We start from the raw sequence: 16,279 nt of genomic DNA on the forward strand, positions 1-16,279 counted from the left end.
GTCACCCAGGCGCCCCTCTTTCTGTTATGTACAAGAGACACTCTGGTAAGTTTCCTTTAGCAGTTACATGTAAATTTCAGAGACTTTCCTAAGGCTCCTAGGAAAATGGGGTTGACTTTCTGGAATCTCAGGTTCATTCTCTCTTATATGTCTTTATATTATACAGTCACATTTATTTATTTTTCCTTCTCTCTGCAGAACACTGAAATCCTTTGAACCAAGCAGTCTCCCAAGCCTAAGTCTCAGCCAGGGTTTCTCAATCTTGGCACCCACATCTGGGATAGATCATTCTTTGCTGTGGGAGCATTATAGGGTGTTTTTAGCATCCCTGGCCCCTGCACTCTAGATACCCGCAGCATCCCTCAGCCCATCACTGTTGTGAAGGCAAAAGTATCTCCATACATTGCCAAATGTCTTCTGAGGAATAAGAGTGGGCAAAATCGCCGTGGGTTGAGAACACTGGCCTAAACCCCCTCTTTCATGAAGCTGAGCCTCAGAGTCCTGCTGCCATCTGGCATTAGGGAATGTGCTCAGAGATTGTTCTTTAAAGATATTCCCACTCCTTGGCCTTGACTGGCTTTGGCTGCATTGCTGGCAGAACCTGCATCCCCTGGGAGCCTTCTCCCCTCCCTAGGGACATGTGCTGTGCTCGTAGGCAGGGAACAGAACCCACCATTGCACGTCCCATGCTGTTCGTGACACACACTCACAGTGGGCTTATGGTGTGCCAGCTTTGAGATGGCACGGGGTGGGGGAGAAGGGTGGGCACGGGACATGAGATGTCTGTCTATGCCTGCCCACAAGATGCTGTCTGTAGGTGAGTGAGACATGTGAGCAAATGATGAGAGTGCAGTGACATGTGGAAAGGTATCCAAGATAGACTGTGTTAAATGAAAATAGAAGCTTATTAAAAATGGTATGCAATGCATGATCAGATTTTTGTAAGACGTGAACTTTTGGAAAAGCATTATGTCATAATGTCACAGGGGCTGGTTGTCTCTAGGTGGTTGGTGGTCTTGGAAAAGGCCAAGAAGCAGGAGGTGGAAGAGAGAAAGAGGGTGCTCTTCCCAGAAGATCGTGGATTCTCTCACTGCTTCTTTCTTTGTACTGATAGAATAATAATAATAGTAATAATAATAGCCAATATTGCTAACACTATGAGCCAAGCACTGTTGCTAAGCACATTATATAATAACTCATTTAATCCCCATAACAACCCTGAGAAGCCTGATTCCAGTGCTAATTTCTCGTTGCTTCTCCAAATGTGGCCCGGGACCATGGACCCCAGAGCAGCCTGCTCGAAAAGGTGAGAGTGCGAGGGCAGGGGTGAGAGAGTGAGCAGACCCTGTGCAGATGAGGCTATACTCAGGGAAATGTTTTTCTTCTCTTACAGGTCTCTGTATCTGTGAAGGCAGATATCCTGATTTCTTTTTAAAGTTTTTTTTTGTTTCAATGTTTATTTATTTTTGAGACAGAGACAGAGCATAAGCAGGGGAGGGGCAGAGAGAGAGGGAGACACAGAATCGGAAGCAGGTTCCAGGCTCTAAGCTGTCAGCACAGAGCCCGACACGGCGCTGGAACTCACAAACCACAAGATCATGACCTGAGCCTAAGTCGGACACAACTGACTGAGCCACCCAGGCGCCCCTGATTTCTTCTAATTTATTGATATATTCTAAATTCTCTGCAATCTCCACTATTTTTTTTTAAGTTTATTTATTTGTGAGGGAGAGTGAGAGAGAGAGAATGAGAGAGAGAGCGTGCACAAGCAGGAGAGGGGCAGAGAGAGGGAGACACAGACTCCCAAGCAGGTTCCAGGCTCTGAGCTGTCAGCACGGAGCCCAATGCGGGCTCCCAGCGCAGAACCCACAGACTGCGAGATCATGACCTGAGTGGAAGTTGGATGCTTAACCGAGCCACCCAGGCGCCCCCACCTATTTCTTTTCATTGGAACGGAAGAAGGGAAGGCGTGTGGTTTTGTGTCGGCGGGCTCAGGGTAATGATGGACTTTACAGACTTGTAGGAGCTTGGGAGAGGGACCAGATTGTTCTGCTTTGGGGCATTGAGGAAAAGTCACCCAGAGGAGGTGACCTGTGACTTGAGTCTTAAAGGAAGTGTGTGAGCTCATCAGGTGAAGCTCACCGGATGTAGCAAAGGTCTGGCATTGTGCTTGGAACACCCTGGAACATGAGTTCTGGAGTGGCCTGAGGGGAGCACGGGGAATGAAGCTGGGGAGTGGATACTCGGCAGCTGGGGTCATCATTCTGAGAGGACCAGGGAGCACAGAAAGTCTTAGGTGGGCGAGGGACTGGAGGGACTGGTTGGGGTGCTGGTTTAGAGGCTCAGGCTGGTGCAGCATGAAGGGCAGACAGTCTAGGGGCAGAGAGGCCAGTGAGAGGTGTTAGCAGCAGCCCTGGTTGGAACCGAGGAGGGGCCAATATGGCTAAAATGGAAAAGTGCATATGGGTCTAGAAGATTCAGACCCATGTGGGTTTTAGAACCCCCTCTCCCCACCCGCCTCCCCTCACTTACTAGCTATGTAACCCTGGCATTCTCACTCAGCCTCGATGACTTAGCTGAGGTGACAGCTAATGGGAAAAGCAGATGGCCGGTGACATGTGATAAGTGGGTACAAGCGGTAACTCTCTTCTCCATCCCCTTGAGGCAGAAGCTGGTCACCGATTTTCTCCTGCGAGTTACCCAGCTGGTGCCCAGGAAAGTGTGAGGTTGCTTGCTCAGGAAGGGTTTACAAGCACTCTGGTCCCAGCGGTGCTGGGCCTGGCTGGGTCCTGAGCCCAGCCACATCTGGTCCCTGCCCTTGGGGAGGTCACCATCAGCTAGGAGAGAATCACAAATAGAGCCACGATGCCATGTGAGAGTGCACCCAGGCCAGCTTCTTATGCATGAGGCCTTATTAACCCTCATAGCTACCCTGGGAAGGAGGGGCCATGATCTCCACTTTATAGATAAAGCAACAGCAGGTCCAAGAAAAGGATGTGGCCAGGGTCTTCTTGCCTGGAGGTGGCTGAGTCGGGACAGAACACAACCTGTCCAAGTCCAGGGCCTGGTGTCCAGCCTGGGCTAGGGGACTCAGGTTTAAGCAGGGTCAGGGGTGTCCCCAAGTGGGGACCTCCACCTCACCAACTTGTGACGTACCCCCGGGCCTACTGACGGAGGAGTGGCGGGGTCGATGGGTCCTGATCAGTGAGGGGCTCACGCCCTGCATGGACGCCTGCCCCTGCAGGAGTGAGTGGGGCAGGGTGCTTCAAGGAGGAGCTTCCTCCTCTTATCTCTGTCCTCGGAGCAAGTCCATGAGGGCACCACGGGGGCTGCTGGGGGCCTTTGGTCCCCACCAGCTTGTCCCCACCTCCAGATTGAGAACAGCAAAGCTGAAGGAGGTTCTGGTCTGAGGTCAGCTGCTTCTCAACTCTCTGTAGGCCTCCCAAGCTTCCTGAGGCTCACACACAGCCAAGATGAAAAGGACCTCACAGTCAGAGGAGTCTGTGCTCAGAGAACACTAATGCTCTTGGGTGGCATTTCCTTGGAGACGAGGAGTGAAGGAACCGGGGACCTGGGCCCCGCTGCTGACCTTCTGTATGACTGAGGCAGTGGTTTCCCCTCTCTGAGCTTTAGATCCCAGCTGGACAGGCTGCTCTGACCTTCTGTGTCCCTGGGCTGGAAGGACAGTTGGTCGCCACCAGTTTGGTGGGGAACTATTGGCTGTGGCTGAGGGGAATGTGGCCCAGTCCCCTGGCTTGTTGGAGCAGCAGGAAAAGACAAAAGCAAAACCAGGACCTCAGGTAGTCCAGGGGCTGGCTCTCTTTGACCAACATGGATCTGTGGATTTTGCCCAGGCTTTGCACTCACTGCTCCTTCAGCCTGGACACGACGCCCCATTCCTGACGCTCTAGGAGTCTTCAGGTGTCCCCCTGTAGAAGACTCCATACACCTCCATACGCCTCACCCGACCTGCAGACTCCTAAATCACCTGTCCCCCCAGACCGCCTTTAGCCTGCACTCTGCATTCAGTCCCGGAAGACCTGTGAGTTGGAATCATCAGCCCTCCTTTGCCACAGAAGGAAGAAGGTGCAGAGAAGTTAGGTTACACAGCAGGTGGGAGTCCCTGCTCCCAAGCCCCAGTGTCCCCAGCCTCTCAGGGCCAGGGCAGCGACCTCCTGCAGGGACTGGGGGAAGCGTGTAAATGCCAGCCGTTATTTCTGAGAACGCCTTCCTCCTCAGGATCTGAGGTCCTGGAGGGAGGCCTGCTCTCAGATTCAGTGCGCTGAGAAGCAAAAGCCAGTCACTACCAAGAAGTATGCGGTAAACCCTCTTTGGGCCTCAGTTTCCCTCCCTGTAGAGTGAGAGCCAGGAGGCATGGGTTCAGGTCTCCTAGAGCCCTCTCCGACCGGGACTGAGGTTTGGTGGCTCTGGGAGGAGTCCGTCTGGGCTCTCAAGCCCGCTCCAGTGGGGCAGCGGGGCGGGACGGCTGCGAGGACAGCCAGCTCCCCAGGGTGGCCACCCCTGCCCGGCGCTCCCCGCGGCCTAGAAACCCTAACCCCTCCCTCCCCGGTCGCGCTGTCGCTTTAAGGTCGGGCGGGGCCGGCGGCCGCCGAGGAGCGGCACCTGGAGCTCCCAGAGCAGAGCGGCCACCCGGAGTCTCTGGCCTGACCGACGGCGCGCGGCACGCGAGGACCGGGATCGCAGGGGAAGTGGGGCGGCCGGTGCCCCCCCAGCTCGAGCCCGAGTCGGGGGTGGAGGACGAAGCCCAGCCCGCACACGCCTGGCGCCCCAGAGCGCCCCTGCAGCTCGCAGAGCCCCTGCGGGGATCACAGCCCCCCCGGGGCAGGCACGCGTGGGGTGCGGCCTGCTGGGCACCTCGCTGCACCGCGTAGGGGGTGGCGGGAGCGGGTGGGACCCACGGCGACTGCGGGCGGGGGGGGGGGTGCATTCGGATACCCTTGGACCAGACGGAGAGCCCGACCTTGGGGCTTTCGGGGGAACGGGGAAAACCGGGCTAGGGGACCTTCAACAGGGCTGCTCCCTAACTCCAGGCGCCTCCTGAAAACCCGAGGGACAGCCATCCCCAGGATTGCACCTCCCTCTGGCCCCTGCACCTAGACCACGCCTGACCACCTGCCGCCTGATGGCTTCATCTGAGGTGGGTATAAGCTTCCTCCTCTCCTTCCTTCCCGAGCATCTCAGCGACTCCTAATGCTGACCCCGCCTGGACCCCCTCTCTTCACCTTGACTTCGGTGGCTTGGCGGTGCAGAGTGGACACCCAGGTCCTCTTCCTGTGTTCTAACTGGCCGGGTGGCCTTGAGCATGGCAGTCAGGGCCTTAGTTTACCCAGAAGTTGATTGGGATGGTTTGGACCACTTCCTGTTCAGATGGCTTAGCTCTTCCGGAAGGGTGGCACTTGGAGTTCCCTTGTTGGTTGCACAGACAGTGTAATGGTGCCCATTTTACAGAGGAGGGAGCTGAGGCACGGAGAAGCTAGATAAATTGCACAGTGTCAGAGTCAGGGTCCATCCTTGTCCAGCTCTGTATCACCGTGCTTCATTACAGCTTGCTGTCTTGCCGCCTCGTCTTACCACTTGCTCTTCCCTGAGAGGCAGAATTTGAGCTCAGAGATGCTGAGCAGTTTCAAGGTCACAGGGCTCATGGAATGGCCGCAGTTAGAGGGAGCGATAAATCGGAGGCAGGGATAGGCCTCCTCTGGCTGGTGGGAGGTGGGGCTGTCAGCAGCAGGTGGGCCTCTGGGAGGAGGTGGTGTTTGGACTGGGTCTTGAAGGGGGGGATGTGAAATGAGGGCCCTGGGTGGGGACAGACGACTCCCCAGGACGAGGTCCCCAGGTCCCCAGCGTTGGGTTCAAATTTGGCACTGACCCCAGGCAAGCTGTCACCCTCCAAGCTCCATGAGGCTGTTGCAAGGATTCAGTCGGGGGCACCGATAAAGCGCGGGGTGGTGCCCAGCCCGTGTAAATGCCCAGCACACGTCTGCTGCCTCCATCATCATGTACGTAGGGCAAGGGAGAGATGGAAAGGGGACGTTTCACATGCAGGTCATGTTCATCCTGAGGGGCGGAAGCAATGATGATTCATATGTTGCATTTTGATTCACTTCTGGGGTCCTCTCTTTTTCTCACCACGAGCAACTATTGCTTTTATAGAAGTCTAAGGGCATCTGAAGTTGCCCTGTGCAGAAGCAAGTTCTTCAAGGGTTGAGAAGCAAAGCAATTTCTGGCTTTGGGCAGAGTCCTCCACCTTTCTGGGCTAGGTCTCCTCATTTGCAAAGCAGGAATTTTCTCGCCCTGCCCTACCCACCCCCCTCGGTTGTGGGGAGTGTGAAGAGGGGCCTTGGTATACAGTTATGATCAGTTATGAACTGTTACTGATCTGCTGTGGGTTTTAAGTGGGTTTTCCAAGCTGTTTGCTGCAGCTCTCCCTCTCGACAGCCTCTCGTAGCTGTCTAACTTTGGAGAGGGAGGAGTCGGGTTCATCTCCTCCCCCCACAATAATGGAGACAGGAGGCACTTGCCCCACAGACCGATTCACAGGAAGAGAACGGCAGGTGATTTATGGATGACATTTTTCTACACGCTGCTGGTGGTCTGGGGGCTCAGAAAGATTTGGGGTCCACTCTTAGAACACCCCTGCTACATGTATACATTCTCTCTCATAGGTACACATGTACACACACGTGTATGTGTTTTTAAATGTTTGCTTATTTTTGAGAGAGAGAGAGAGACACACAGACAGACCCAGAACGGGGGAGGGGCAGAGAGAGAGGGAGACACAGAATCCGAAGAAGGCTCCAGGCTGTCGGCACAGAGCCCTACCCGGGGCTCAAACCCACGAACTGCAAGATCATGGCCTGAGCCGAAGTTGGATGCTTAACTGACTGAGCTGCCCAGGCACCCCCGCCCCCCCAACGCACGTGTGTTTTTAAACAGAATTCACGACATGCCCTTTTGAAGTCTAAAGCTTCACCTGCTGTATCTTGAACATGATGCCCCTCAGCTCTCCTAGGAGCTAGCAGCTACACAGCAGGGCATTGTTTGGGTGCAGCATATTTGGCCGGGTAAGCCCTCATTTGGAAGGCATTCCTGATCCCTGAAGTCTCAGGTCTATGAGTTCCCCAGCCCCCTGCTTCACTGACTCAGATTTTGGAAAAGGACGGTGTCTCTAACTTCTCCTAGCTGCCTGCTAAAGAACCTGACCTTTGTAAGGGTAAGGAAACAGGCCCGGAGCGGTTGGTAAGCTTACCCCAGAACTGCAGAATGGGGACCAAGGCCAGGTCTCCACTCCGTGGCTGGCTGTTGCAGTTGCCGAACTCCTGTGTCGCCTCCCTTGTCCTGGCCCCTCCCAGCTGTAAGGGAGGCTGTTCATATAACAAGTGTTTGCCCAGTAACGCCTTCCCTCACTTAAGAGAATTTCTTCAACAAATGTTCATTGAGCAGCTACTATGTGCTAGGCACTGGGGGATACAGCAGTGAACGGGGCCAATATGGGCCTGTCCTCAGTGTGCTCACTGGCTGGTGGGGAGGACAAGCAAAGGAGAGGCTGAGCACAGTCAGAGAAGTGCTGTGATGCAAGAAGGCCCGGGCACTTGGTGTTGAATTTAAGGCTTCTTGGGTGAGGACCAATCTGAGACTTGAGGGGAGATAATGGCAAGTTATCAGACAGAGGGAACAGCATGTACAATGGCCTAGAGATTGGCTTTGGGGACAACGTGGACGTGGGTTTCAGCCTCTTCCTGTCTGTATGCTCTCGGGCCAGTTTTCCTCCCAGTTTGCGTTTTTCCTGTGCATTTTTTCTTTATCCGATTGACATGCTACCCTATGCGTAATTTGGCATACAAAGCTGAAAAAAGAGGGGCGCCTGCATGGCTCAGTCGCCTGAGCATCTGACTGTTTTTTTCCGCTCAGGTCATGCTCCCAGGGTCATGGGATCAAGTCCTGCTTCCAGCTCGTGCCGAGTGTGGAGCCTGCTTAAGAGTCTCTCTCTCTCTCAAAAAAAAAAAAAAAAAAAGCTGAAAGAAGGTAGATATACACGTCTCCCCTGTTGTTAAACATTTGTACTGAGCTTGTTTTTTCAGACGAGTTATTGGCATCCCATCTAGAGGGTACACCATGGTTTATTCACCAGTTGCCTATAGTTGGACGTTTAGACTTTTTCCAAATTAGGACCATTATCCATAAGGCCATGGTGAACACCTTTTTGTACAAAGGTGCCTCAGGTCGTGCATTTCAACTCGGGACTTCACTCTCGCTCCTCTACCCGCCCTGGGTTTCGGTGCCTTCCTCTGTCAAATTCGACCTCTTGGGATTGTGACCAGGGGAGGTGAGGCAATGCAGAACCAGCAGGTCTCGACCCTGAAGGCCTGCTGGACTCAACAGGTGTTCACTCTCTTCCCTCCCAGCCTGTAGTAGATGGGGTGGGGGTGGGGTGCGGAGTCATACCCACCAGGCTGATGGGGCCTAGGAGGCCCGGAGAGGCCCAGAGTGAACATAGCCACCCTTACTGAGCTCCTGGGCCCCAGGCATGGTGCTAGGTAACTTGAGACACATTCTCTGTGGCCTTCGAAACGGCCCTGCGAAGTCGGGAGTGTCATCTCCGTTTAACAGATGAGGAAACTGAGGCACAGAGGAGTCAAATGGCCTCTCCAAGGTTACACCGTGACCTCAGACAGGGGAGGCAGTACCTCAGCAGGCCTGTCTCATGGCCCATTACCTCCTGTCTCCCCTTCTCTGTGTTCAGACATGTGACGTGAGCCGAGCGGCCTCCACGCTCCATTACTGCATGACGGTCAGCGGCACGGTGCTTCTGGTAGCTGGGACGCTCTGCTTTGCTTGGTGGAGTGAAGGAGAAGCAGGTGCTCAGCCCGGCCAGCCGGCCCCTCCCACGGGGCATCCGGTGCCTCAGGCCCCCAGTCCCCTGCTCAGGTCCGTCAGCTTCTTCTGCTGCGGTGCAGGCGGCCTGCTACTACTCTTCGGCTTGCTGTGGTCCATCAAGGCCAGCACCCGGGGGCCTCCCCGATGGGACCCATATCACCTCTCCAGAGACCTGTACTACCTCACTGTGGAGCCCTCGGAGAAGGAGAGCTACAGGTCAGCAGGGCAGGGTGGAGGTGATGGGCGGGAGTGGTGGATAAAGCACTGTCATCAGCAGAGTCCTGGAGGGGTTTCAAGCCCTTTGACAGACTTTGACAAACCAGGGTAGTTAGAGCTGTCAGAGAGGGATGGACATGGTCCTGTAGAGACATGGAGAAATCCAGGAAGGCTTCGTGGAGGAGGTGGCAATTGAGCTCAGCATGGTCCATACAGGGCAGAGTAGCAGAGGGGTTAAGAGCCCAGGCCCAGGGGTAAACCTCCTGGAATCCTCTCCTGGTTCTATCACTAACTAGCAAGTAGGACTTCAAGTAGATTGTACAACCCTACCGAGCCTCAACTTCCTCATCTGAAATAAGACAGGAATAAGAATAGCACAATAATAGCAAATACCTGCACTTACCATCTGAGGGACACTGTTCTAAGTGCTTTTCATATATTTACTCATTTTGTTTTCCCAGCAGCTCTCTGAAGTAGGGACTGTTATTAACTCCATCTATAGATGAGGAGCCCAAAGTGCCAAGACATTAACTAACTTGCCCAAGGACACCCAGCTAACGTGTGTGTGAGTCGGCACTTGAACTGAGTCTGCACCCTCACTGCTCCCTAGCTCAGGGGACGTGGGGGAAATCCAATGAGATGATGTCTGTGTAGAACGTAGCCCAGCGCCTGGCACACAGTAGGTGCACAGGAAGTGTCAGCTGTTCCTGAAGTGGATAATGTAGAGACATGGTTGGGACAGGCCGAAGAGCATGTGCAAAGGCTCCGGGGTGGGTTGGGGGTGGAGACAAAATCTTGCATTAAGACCGTATTTCTCAACCTTTTTAAAAATTATCTCTCCCTCTAAGGAGCCTTTTAGGCATTTTTTTTCAATGTTTTTTTATTTATTTGTTTGTTTTGAGAGAGAGAGTGCGCGAGCGAGCCGGGGAGAGGCAAAGAGGGAGGGAGAGAGAGAATCCCAAGCAGGCTCCAGGCCCCGTGCTGTCAGTGCAGAGCCCGACGCGGGGCTGGAACCCACGAACTGTGAGATCATGACCTAAGCCAAGATCAGGAGTCTGACCCTTAACTGACTGAGCCACCCAGGCGCCCTGGCATTTTTTTCTTAATCCCACACCCCCTCCGTGAAATTTTCATACCACAGATATATTGCATATTTGTCTGCTCTGTATGTATCTCTGTATTATATACATCTACAGAGCATCACCAAGATACCAAGAGCTCTTTTTTTTTTTTTTTTTTTTTTTACCTGGGGGAGAAAATGATGCATTATGTGTGCCCTTGTTATATATGTATTCATTCAGTCAAGCATGGGCTGTGCCTCCATATTGGGCGGCCCGCATGCATCCCCAGTCTTGTCTGCCTGCAAGGTAAGAATTTCTGTTGCCGTTTATGGAAGAAAAAGGTGAAGGTTACACAGCTAAAAAGTGGCAGAGCCCGCTGGCTGCAAAGCTTGTGTGTGTTAGGGGCTAAGTCAGACACTAGCGAGCTGGTCTGGGACCTGGACACCCTTCTTCCCTTAGGGAGAGGGAAAAACAGTATTGTGAGTTAAAGAATGTAACAAATTCTTCCTGCAACTGGCCTGCGATTCCCTGGGGTCAGAGACAATAGAGTATTCACCAGGGGCCATTTGGTACAATGGTCTGGCCTTGGTTTGACCCAACTGTTAGAGAGGGAAGGGCAGGGCCTCCAGCCAATCCCCTCACGTCTCAGATGAGAAGCCCGGGTCTCAGAGGGACCAATGACCTACCTGGTCACACAGCGAGGTGGTGGGTGACTGGAGGGGAACCAGGCCACGCCTCAGGGTGCTGCAAATGTAACCTGTCCCTGCTGGCCCTCCTAGCCTGGCCGGACTGCTGGGGGCGGATGTTGTCTGTACACACAGCCGTGTTGACTCAACGGGGTCTGGGCCACAGTAGCATCTGTCAGGTGGGACCAGTTGGATTTCATTCCCAGCAGGGCTGCGGAAGAAGCCTGCTCGGGCCGGTGCTCATGGCCCATCAGGTTCGGAGACCCAAGTCTTAGGTTCAGAACTAGGATGGCTGGATGTCGGGGAGGCTGCTTCTGTTCATGCCCCTTTCTTGTCCCCGAAAGCTGACACAGCCCAGCCTTGCTGCTGGTGAGCCCCGCATCTGGCCACGCTGGTGGCTGGACAGGAGGCCTCCCAGGGCCCCTGTCCTCAGTGAGTATAGCAGAAAAAGCACAGGTCGGGGCGCCTGGGTGGCTCAGTCGGTTAAGCGTCCGACTTCGGCTCAGGTCATGATCTCGCGGTTCGTGAGCTCGAGCCCCGCGTCGGGCTCTGTGCTGATGGCTCAGAGCCTGGAGCCTGTTTCGGATTCTGTGTCTCCCTCTCTCTCTGACCCTCCCCCGTTCATGCTCTGTCTCTCTCTGTTTCAAAAATAAATAAACGTTAAAAAAAAAATTTAAAAGAAAAAGCACGGGTCTATTCAGACGTGGGGGTGTCAGCGTCAGCTCTTTTCTAAGCTGTGCGCCCTTGAGCGTGTTACTTAGACTCTCCGAACCATATCTAATTCTTCATCTGTCATGTGGCCGTGCCAGAACTTTCTCCTGAGATTGCTGTTAGGCTCAGATGAGGTGATAGATGGGGAAGTGTATGCCTGGCAAAGTTCGTGCACACTTTAGCTTTGCGGCTGCGTATGACTATGCCTTACAGCTTGCAGTGCACTCTAGTGCCCGCTGCCTGATTTGAGTCTCAACGGCTTGGGAGTTAAGTGTTAGGATTAGGCCTGTTTCACAGAGGATGACGCTAAGGTGTGGGGAGATTCAGGGCTGGGATGGGAAGAAGGGCGATAGGTGCCGTTGGCTTGAGCTTGGCAATTAGGACTGGGGGCTCTGCTGCTTGGTTGATGCTTGGCCTTTACTCATCTGTGCTGTGGCTGAGAGCCGAGCCCCCAGGGTAGTCCTGAACACGTTTAGGGAGTTTACACGTTGGGCAAATAGTATTCCGTCCTTGTCCCTTTCCCTTTCCCGACTGTGGTTGCCTGACTCAGCTGAAGGGTGGCAGAGCTGAGGCCAGGCCCAGGCCTCTTGCCCCCCCGGGACCAGCCCCAGCCTCCCCTGGAGCTTGCTGGCCTGGGGACCAGAGCGGCGGGCCCACCCCACACCCCTGCAGGGCGCCGTATCCAGAATATACCACGTGTGTGTGTGTGTGTGTGTGTGTGTGTGTGTGATATGGCAGCTCTGCATGGGGCCTCCTGTTCCCCCAGTTCCCAGCCTCTGGACCATAGGAACAGGACTTGGGGCTGGCTGGGCCACGCCGGCTACTAACGTGACAGCAGGTGGCACGAGGGCCACTCCACGTCTGCCCTCTAAGCAAACTTCCTGCTGTGGGGTGAGCTTCCCTGGCATCTGTGCCCTGCCCTGCCACCTGTTGCATGCTGGGTGGTCCCAGGCATACCCCAAATCTGTCTGGCATCTCCAGGCCTTGGGGAACCAGGGAGTGGCAGGGGTGTGGCTGGGGCGGGTGGCGGGGAGGGAGACATAGGGCTCTGGAAGCTGTATTACCCGCATTTTTCCAAGTGCTGTCAAAGCTTTTTCCATTTTCCCCTCCCCTGAATCTATAAAATGGGAATTCTCATCCCCATTTTACAGATGAGGAGAAGGAGGCTCAGAGGGGCCATGTGAACAAGGCACAGCACAAGACAGTGGAGTCTAGCCTGCTTGCCTCCAGAAGCAATATTCTTTGCCTGCCCTCACGTGCAAAGGATGCTGGGAGCTGAGGGGAGAATGAGACCCCTTATCAGCTCCCTCAGTAGCAGGGCTCCCGGGCTGCCTTCCAGAGGAGGAGGGTCTGTGGGAGAGATGTGTCACAGCACTGGATGGGGAGCCCAGATCTGGCTCCTGGCCGGTGCCCTCTATCAGATTGGCATGCAGGCTGGGGGTTAACCCTGAGCTCCCCACCAGCCTACTCCATGACTCTATGACTGGAAAAGCAAGCCTGCCTCCCCAGTGGGTCACATTGATGGCTGCGGTTGGCTCAGGCTGAGAAGACACGCTGTCCAGAGAAGGGCCATGTCCCCGGCGGGGGGTGGATGCTCAAGTGAGGGGTGACAGCAGGTACCCAGCACTGCCCCGTACCAGCCCCTGGAGTGAAGTTCCCTCCACTACCTCCTCCGACCCCCCTGGGGCCAGCCTCCTGCCATCAGCCCCTCCCCTGTCTATACCGGCAGAACCCATGGTATGCATTGAACTGCTTCCCCACCAGCTCCAGACTGATAGCTTTGGGCAAGCGACAGCCTGTATGGCACTTACCGTGCGGGTGATCTATGATAACTTTTGTCCCCCACACCCCTTCCTTGCAGAGACTTTTGAGATTTTGTTATCAGCTCCTGTTCACGGAACATGTGCTAAGTGCCCCTTCCCCTGTATTATCTCAATTAATCTTCATAAAGTCCTGGGAGGTAGGTGCCCTTGCTGTCCTCATTGTATAGATGGGGAAACTGAGGCTCAGATTAATGGAGTTACTGACCCATGATCTACCACCAAGAATGTGGCAGAGCAGAGAGTTGAACTAGCCACAGCCCAGGCTCATAACCAGCCCTTCAGCCACTTGGTGCGAGAAGCAACCTTCAAGGTCACTTGGTCAGCTCCTGTATCTGGCAGGATCATCCCCAAAGGGGAATCAGCTCAGACGTGGGATCAATGACACTCCTGTCCCCTGGGGTCCTGGGAAGGGAAAGAAGCACCACCTCCCCAGAGGTGACCCGCCAGGGTTCTGAGAGGACTGAGGGCCAGCCTCGTTCCCATCAGGATTGAGGCTAGAATACAGGTAACCTGTTTTTTGAATCTAACCTGTGGGGGGCCGGTCACAGAAGCCACAGAGGACCTGGTCTGTGCCTCAAGTCCCTTCGGGGTCATTCATTTGTTGGAGGTAGGGCAAGTCACAGGAAAGCCAGGCTGTTTAGAGATAGATGTGGTTGACCTGGTAGGTAGTGAGCTCTGCATCTCTGGAGGTATGCAAGTGGAAGTAATCACTTCACAGACTTGCCATATTGGGGCCTCAAGCATCCAGATGGGCAGGAGAATCGATGTCTCCCATCCTGCCTGGAGTATCTGCAACTCCGGATCTTGTAAGGGATTATTACAATAAGCTAGAAGTCTTTCTGCCGATGAGCCATCCTTCTTTCAACAAACATCCCCAGGCACCTGCCCTCAGCCCATGGTTGCTCAAAGTCCATCCTTGCCCTCAGGGACAACCTAGGGGACCTGGTAGGGTCAATGCAGTATCGGGGAAGAGCCCTCTGGGAGCCCAGAGCAGGGAGCGAGAGCTTTGTGCGGAGAGGGGGGACCAGTCAAGAAAGCTTCCCAGAAGAGCCTCAAAGGACAAGTGGGGATGGGCCAGCAGGGAGGGGGCGGGGGAGGATGGACCTTCCCGGCAGAGAGAACTGAGGAGTTGCAGCGAGCGAGCGCGTGTGGGGAACTCACAGGATGGGGTGGGCAGAGTGGGAGGGCTGCGGTTGGCAGAGCTGACTCATGCCAAGCTCTGAGTGTGTACCTGGGGCCCACAACGGGTTTGGACAGGGCGTGAAGTCTTCCCCAGCCCCAGCCTCCCTTGCTCTTTCCCTGGCGTGCAGTACGTTTGCCCTTGCCCCTGCTACAGCCTCTCTTCTTCTGTCCCGCAGGATCCCAAAGGTGGTTGGCATCCCCACTTATGAGGAGGCCGTGGGCTGGCCACTTGCCGAGGGCCCCCCGACGCCACCTGCCGAGGGGCCCCCGACACCCCCTGCGTACCCCGCAGAAGAAAGCCCAAAGGACTGTGCCTCCGGGGATGCCCTGCATGGGACCCAGCCCCCCTTGCCACCGCCCAGCTACGAGAGCATCATCAGTGCTGTCAACGGCCTCTCTGGAGAGACAGTCCCCGCCACTGCGTGCTCCTGCCCAGGCCCGGCTCAGACGACAGTGCGGGGAGGCACACTCCAAAGCTGGAGACAGATGAGCTTCTAGTGCATAATACAGTGCCTGGTACCCAGGAGGCGCCCAGCAAATGTTTGTTGCTGAATGCTGTTTTATCGACCTACGGCTGTGTAACAAACGGCTTAAAATAAATCCATTTTATTCTCTCTCGTGACTCCGTGGGTTGTCTGGGCCCAGCTGGGTGGTTTTTCTGCTGCACACGATGCTGGTGGGGCTGCAAGTCATGGGGGGGGACCCAGCCAGAATGTCAGAGATGGCTCATTCAGATAGCTAGCAGCCGGGAGATTTTGACGTGCAGATGAGAAAGTGGGGGCCCTCGGGCCACACACTGAGTTTGTGATCAGAAGAATGTGAGCTCTGAATTCAGACCGCCTGGGCATGGGTTCCACCGCGTGCCGGTTGAGCGACCTTGAACGAGTGGCTTTGCCCTCTCTGCCTTGGTTTCCTCATGTATATGATGGGAATTGGGAACGACAGAGGCGTCAGCCCCTACCCGAGGAGCTGGGTTGTGACAGATAGACGAGACGGTAGCAGCTGGCGTTGTGAGCTCGCATTGACCCTGTAGGTGCAGTACTAATGCATCAAATAACAAGTGCACGTCTTAACCCCATGGCAGGTGTCGATTAGCGCACAGTTGGTCTCTGCTCCCATACCTCCTGGGACAGGGAGCTCATTACCTACCCTTACTTTCCAGATCATGGCAGAAATGTCTATTTTCTTCCCAGCTCCATTCTGCATCCTTCTTTTCTACCTCCCCCCATTCGCCAGCTGAGAAAGCCAGCTCCGAGAGGTTAAGTAACCTTCCCAGGGCCACACAGCAAGCCCCAGGGCTCAGTCAGCTGGATCGGGGCAGCATTCCCTGAGGGCCTACTGTATGCCATCCTTTCACATCATCAAGGCTGCCTTGCTACAGGTGGTGTTCCCATTTAGCAGGCAAGGAAACTGAGCCCTTGCTCTGGCTGCAGAGGGTCCTTGCACTTGCCTTCTCCCTCTCCCACAGCCCACTCCTCACCTCCATCCCATCCCTCTATGCCCCCCTTCCCATGAACTCCTTGAGCACTCCGGTAACACAGAAGCCCCCCAGCCTCCCCCCCCCCCCGCTCTATTGTTTAAATAACGCCTGTCACCGTTTAACATCTTACCTTTTAAAATTGGTTCTCGTTTCTTTGTTTATTGTATGTTTCTCTCCATCAGGAAACTCTGCTAGAACAGAGGTATTTCTTTCCTTTACCTCGGT

The 16,279-nt window shown here is 54.8% G+C and overlaps 1 protein-coding gene across 1 annotated transcript; it reads left to right on the plus strand.

Moving 5' to 3' along the window:
- The first annotated feature begins 4,692 nt into the window (after positions 1-4,692).
- On the plus strand, positions 4,693-15,196 carry TMEM61 (transmembrane protein 61). Its single transcript, XM_042996578.1, has 4 exons — positions 4,693-4,857; positions 5,052-5,158; positions 8,762-9,111; positions 14,751-15,196. Exons 2-4 carry the CDS (start codon positions 5,144-5,146, stop codon positions 15,070-15,072), a joined length of 687 nt encoding a protein of 228 aa, XP_042852512.1. The 5' UTR covers positions 4,693-4,857; positions 5,052-5,143; the 3' UTR covers positions 15,073-15,196.
- Positions 15,197-16,279: the final 1,083 nt, after the last annotated feature.

The sequence above is a fragment of the Panthera tigris genome, chromosome C1 (genome assembly GCF_018350195.1).
Source record: "Panthera tigris isolate Pti1 chromosome C1, P.tigris_Pti1_mat1.1, whole genome shotgun sequence".
Lineage (NCBI taxonomy): Eukaryota > Metazoa > Chordata > Mammalia > Carnivora > Felidae > Panthera > Panthera tigris.

Coding starts and splice junctions, on each gene's coding strand:
- TMEM61 (XM_042996578.1), top strand. Junction 9,112..14,750: donor TCGGAGAAGGAGAGCTACAG/GTCAGCAGGGCA, acceptor TCTGTCCCGCAG/GATCCCAAAGGTGGTTGGCA.